Source organism: Tamandua tetradactyla, chromosome 8 (genome assembly GCF_023851605.1).
Source record: "Tamandua tetradactyla isolate mTamTet1 chromosome 8, mTamTet1.pri, whole genome shotgun sequence".
NCBI classification, from domain to species: Eukaryota; Metazoa; Chordata; class Mammalia; order Pilosa; family Myrmecophagidae; genus Tamandua; species Tamandua tetradactyla.
The window spans coordinates 79,230,328-79,236,327 of NC_135334.1; the positions used below are offsets into that span (position 1 = coordinate 79,230,328).

At 38.5% G+C, this 6,000-nt stretch overlaps 1 protein-coding gene across 1 annotated transcript; it reads left to right on the plus strand.

Moving 5' to 3' along the window:
• Positions 1-4,148: 4,148 nt before the first annotated feature.
• LOC143643607 (olfactory receptor 56A3-like) lies at positions 4,149-5,105 on the plus strand. Its single transcript, XM_077112215.1, has one exon. The coding sequence runs from the start codon at positions 4,149-4,151 to the stop codon at positions 5,103-5,105; it is 957 nt and encodes a 318-aa protein (XP_076968330.1).
• The last annotated feature ends 895 nt before the right edge of the window (positions 5,106-6,000 follow it).

The following is a 6,000-nucleotide window of genomic DNA, read 5'->3' on the forward strand; positions in this document are numbered from 1 at the left end:
GAAGCAATGGGTTCATGCCCCAGTCTCACAGTGGTGTTCTAGGGAAAGAAAGAAAAGCGTATGTGAATGGACATAGTGCCCAGACAAGGGCTGTTTCTTTTGTCATGAACACAAGATTGAAAGTTATGTTCTATGGATTATTATATTAAAGACATCCTCCACTTCTCATAAATCTCTTTTTCATTAGGTCGCTCGATCAAGACAAAGCAGAGAACTAGTGGAAAAGAGAAGATGAGATTTTGGGGCAGGGGATATAGAGTTATGAAATAATAAAATAAATCAGGGAATTCAACTATACAAAGAGTTTTCTAATCTTTATTAAACCCTCAGTTGACACACACAGCAAGAAGGGACCCGATACAAAAGTGTTCTAAGGGAATTGACACGAGGAGCAGAACGAGGAGCAAGTGGAAAAATAATGGGGGATTCCAGTCTGCTGGAAAAATGACCTTAGGACTATAGGGAGGAGAATAAAACACATAAAACAGAAAGACAAATAGGATATATATTTTGAGATTAGCATAGTGACACACAGGTGTATTCATATATTCACTGACCTGAGACTTGAAGAAAGCATTTGGAATTTTCTGTCTCCCATATTTGCATTTTACCAGTTAAACTGTGCAAAAGACATAGTCACTGAAACTCATCTCCTTCATCTGATGAAGTGAATTGTTAAAACAACTTACCCTACCTACTTCACAATTTTATGAGTCACAAATGAAATTATATATTTCAAATTCATCCCAACATTGCCAAAAATTACTACTGATATATCTATTAAATAAACTGGAAGATAATCTAACTCTTCTGTAGGTATCAGGTGGGACGGACCATGGTCAGCAGACATCAGCTGCACAGAACCCCTTGTCTGGGAACGGGGACGAATAGAGGAAGGACCTGGGAGGGAATGCCCACCCCCTGCTCCTGGCGGTGGCCCTGGGCACTGTCAGGGCCTCTCTGATGTGGAATGGGGGTCTGTGCACCCAGCACCACTGGAATACAACTGCAGAGTGAGAAACACAGAACTGGGAACAAAAATACCACTTGCACAACTACAACACAAGTTTGTTTCCATTAGTATGAAGCTGTCACTCAGTTCTGGGTTCTCATTGAGAATCTCTTAATTATCTTATTAATTATTTATTAAATCTTATTAAGAATCCCTTCCTTCTACCCCAACCTGAACTACCTCTCCTCTACCAGATTCGGTTTCCAGAACTCACAATTGTACCATCAGTGAAGTTTGTTTTCAATGTGATAAGTGTTGAGTAGCAAATTATTATCATAAAATTATTTATTAAGATCAGAGAAGTTATGAAAACTAACCCAATCTAAACATCTACATTAAGCAGGATTAAGATTAGCATAGTAGTGCATGGGTGATTCAGAAACTGGAGTTGAGCTCTCAATTCCTTCATTTTAAATTGGTGATAATGAAATAAGTCTCAGAAGATGCTGCATCATTAAAGGGCAGGAAGCCATAGAACATTTGTGCACTTTTCTCAATAGGTAGTGAGGATCCAAAGTTAGATAATATCTAATTTGATCTTTTATTGGCTAGCTTAATGAATAAGAAACAGGGCTTTCTTAAACACCCGATGAACAGATTCTAAGTCCACAGAATTGCACCTTTAACAGAGGCCTCTGCGCATGCAGACAGGTTTGGGCTCAATGGACTCAGGATCAGTGACCACACAAAGACCTGACCCTCACTTTGCCAGGCTTCTGGGACTCCCTTTCACATTCAGTGAAGATGAAACCTTGTGTCCTTTACCTTTGACATGAACGAGGGAACCACAAAGTTTTATTTAAAATTCGTTTTCTCCAACCTGTCCCCCAGGGCAGTCAGCCAGCCCTCCACTGCACTCACATAATGTTCTGTGCATGACCCTGTCGCTGTTCCTATCATTTGTTTTTGTACTGTTCCATCTTTCTGGGGGAAATTTTACCTACCTGAGAGTCAGAACAGTCCCTTACTCAATGCTGTAGGTTCTCTAGAACCCACCAGAATACCAGAGAAAAAGATGAAGTGATGTGAGAACAATGTCAACATTGAATTAGTGACTAGTAAGTTGAGTGTGTGTCTGGATCGTTATATTCTAGGAGAAAAGAGAAGAAATGGGTGTAGAAGAGTGAAAAATGGACTTCATCACCCCCTACATTGCAATCAGAGGAACCAATCTTTCATCTTCTTGAACAATATCAATCGCTTCCTCACAGCTATGTGCAATTGGTATCTTCACTTTCAAACCACTTCTTCCAAATATTGGGACTGTCACAAATTATGAAGATAAGATATAGAAAGAAATTATGTGGCAGAGCCCACATCTACCAAGTGAAAATAATTCTGTAAACAAAATAGAAGTTGACTTGCTTTTCTGTATAGAATAAATTAAAATCTCCAATTTTTGAGCAAATTTGATACAACTGAAAGGCCACAGGAGTGGCTACTTATTTGGATATATTGTAACAGTTAATCATAGATATGGCAATCTATGTTGTCATAAGAGACCCAAAAGAAAGGAAGAAACTTACTAGTACAAATTTGGAGACGCACAGCCACAAAAATCTTAGTTATTTTTCTTCCAATCGTATATATATAACTTTGAACTGCCCTCTGGATAACTACAAACCAATGCAGTGCTTTCTTGTTAAAGTCTGTTCTTACCAGATATCACCAATTTTTTACTGTTTATGTAAGTATAAAATAGAAACATTTTCACGAAATAATGTTTTATCAATGAAGTGAATGTTTTCCAAATTTTTTCGGATGCACAGTGGGAAATTCTGTTTTATATCATAACCTAGTAAATACCTAACAGCTCTGTGCACACAAACATTTAACCGAAAGCAATCTTCATGAAACAATATTTAACCTTCATAGTCTTCAACACTGGTATTTTCTGTAATGTACTAATCTGCTTTTCTATTTTACTGTATTTCATTAAAAATCATGCTTAGATATTATTTAATTGCTCCCATAAACCAACATATAATATCCCTCTTAGCTTAGTAATTCTTGTTTTAATGGGATTTTATTGTGATACATTCACATATCATATAATCATCTTATTGTGATATATTCACATACCATATAATCAAACTACACAATCAATATTTCACAGTATCATAGAAGTTATGCATTCATCACCAACATTTTTTAACATTTCATTACTCCAAAAAATAAAAATAAACATAAATAAGAAAGAAAACCCAAAACATCCCATACCCTTTATCTCCCCCAATATTATTTTTGTCCTTATTTTTTTACTTTTATCTATCCATACACTGGATAAAGGGAGTGTCAGCCACCATATTCTCACAATAACACAGTCACACTGTAAAAGCTGTACAGTTATAATCATCTTCAAGAATCAAGCCTACTGGAATATAGTTCCTCAGGTTCAGTTAGTTCCTTCTAGCTATTTAACTCTAAAATTAGAATAGCTAATTCTAATTCTAATATTATAGAATATAGAATTCCAATATTATAGAATAGCTAATTCTAATTCTAAAATTAGAATATTCTAATTGTAATTCTAGCTATTCTATTCTAAAACCTAAAAAGAGATACCAATATAATGCATAAGAATAATCTCTAGAATGTCCTCTCACCTCAATTTGGAATCTCTCAGCCAGTGAAAATTTATTTTATTTTCTTTCTCTACCCCTTTTGGTCAGGAAGTCTTTCTCAATTCCATGAGGCTGGGTGCTGGCTCATCCCCAGGACCCATGTCCTATGTTATCAGGGAGAAATCCTAATGCATCAGAGAGTTAGGTTGCCATGTTTGCAGCAGCAAAAATCAGCTTTTATAATTGCTATTCATGTTCCAGCTAAGAAGTTTTCTTTTTCCTCTTTAGTTTCTGAAAAGACATAACAATTCTATCAAAAGTAAACATAGAACACATAAAACATTAACCCAAATCATGTTATTTCCCTTCTCTATATTGTTTAGAGTGATAGATATATCCCACTAGCATTGCACAAAGAATAAACGAACACATATCTTATAATATGCTGTGTCCACTGCAATCTGTAAGTTGCCCCAGGTAAACAAAAAATTGTGATATCATCATATATCATGAGTTAGTAAGTAACTTTTATCTTGATTTTACAGACCATTAAAAGGAGGCTGCAGAAATATATGGCACACTATGACAGCAACCAAAATGGTACCATCCCGAGTGAGGTGTCAGACTTCCTCCTGAACTGCTTTGTCAGGTCCCCCAGCTGGCAGCTCTGGCTGTCCCTGCCCCTCGGCCTCCTCTTCCTGCTGGCCATGGGGGCCAACGCCACCCTTCTAATCACCATCCGGCTGGAGGCCTCTCTGCACGAGCCCATGTACTACCTGCTCAGCCTCCTCTCCAGTCTGGACATCGTGCTCTGCCTCACTGTCATGCCCAAGGTCCTGGCCATCTTCTGGTTTGACTTCAGGTCCATCAGCTTCTTTTTCTGCTTTCTCCAGATGTTCATCATGAATTGCTTCCTGGCCATGGAATCCTGCACATTTATGGTCATGGCCTATGACCGCTATGTGGCCATCTGTCACCCACTGAGGTACCCATCCATCATCACTGATCAGTTTGTAGTCAAGGCTCTCATTTTCATTCTGGCGAGAAATGTCCTTCTTACCTTGCCCATCCCCATTCTCTCGGCACGACTCTACTATTGTGGAAGAAATATCATTGAGAACTGCATCTGTGCCAATATGTCTGTCTCCAGGCTCTCCTGCAGCAACGTCACCATCAATCGCTTCTACCAATTTGCTGCAGGTTGGACACTGCTAGGGTCTGACCTCATACTTATCTTCCTTTCCTACACCCTCATACTGCGAGCTGTGCTGAGACTCAAGGCAGAGGGTGCTGTGACCAAGGCCCTAAGCACATGCGGCTCTCACTTCATCCTCATCCTCTTCTTCAGCACCATCCTCCTGGTCTTCATCCTGACTCACGTGGCTAAGAAGAAGGTCTCCCCTGAAGTGCCGGTCTTGCTTAATGTCCTCCACCATGTCATCCCCGCAGCCCTCAACCCCATTGTGTATGGGGTGCGAACCCAGGAAATCAAGCAAGGAATCCAGAGACTACTGAAGAAAGGGTGGTGATGAGGACAACTGCAGTTGGACCTCTGCAGTCCTAAAGGAGGATGACTCTTCCAAATTACCCATGGACGAGTGGCTTGGAAAACACAGTTCTGCGCTCTAATCTCAATCTGGGTAAACTACATATTGTGTCTTCTATTCTAACTCTTCAGGGTTTCATTGTTTGTTTTTTTCCTTGTGTCTCATTCCTCCTTCAGGAATTTCTTTAATCTGCCTCTTTTCTCATGCTTGTAATCCTTTTTTTTTTTTTTATCTAAATAATGAGATTCCATGGGGCAGGTTCTAAAGAGAGATTTTTTTTTCCCTGAAATGCAACTGGTATTTTCATGAATTTTATGTCCCTAAAAAATCAAATAAGGGTATTTTGTCATTGTCTTATGTGCAAGTGTTTTTATTCTTATACCCACAATGGAAATATATTGGAGAAAAAGCAATAGCACTTGAATTTTATTCCTAAATAATGGAAGGTCGCCACTGTTCTAGAGTGAGGTCTTTGCCTTTCAGACTTCTACCACATTTCCCCTCTCTCCCTCTCTTAAAAGTTGGTCTTTTGCTATGGCTGTACACAAAGTGTAGGATTTTTGCCTGTATTGCTCATGCGTTATACATAAAGGGTTAGTTTCATTTGATTTAAAATCTTCTTAAATTCTCTTTCCAAATATTATCTGTATATTGGCCATTTATCTTTTGGATACTGGACATGATAATGTGCTAAATGTGAAGATACCTCTGCTCATGAGCCCAACAACTGTAAGTATTATAGTATATGACCCAGTATAATAATGCCAAGATACAAAATAGTACAGATAAACTTTCCTTGTTAATTGAACAGCTTAGGGGCACCCACTGTATCCTGGGAACTCTGGTAATTCCTATTCACAAAAATGAATAGAACCAT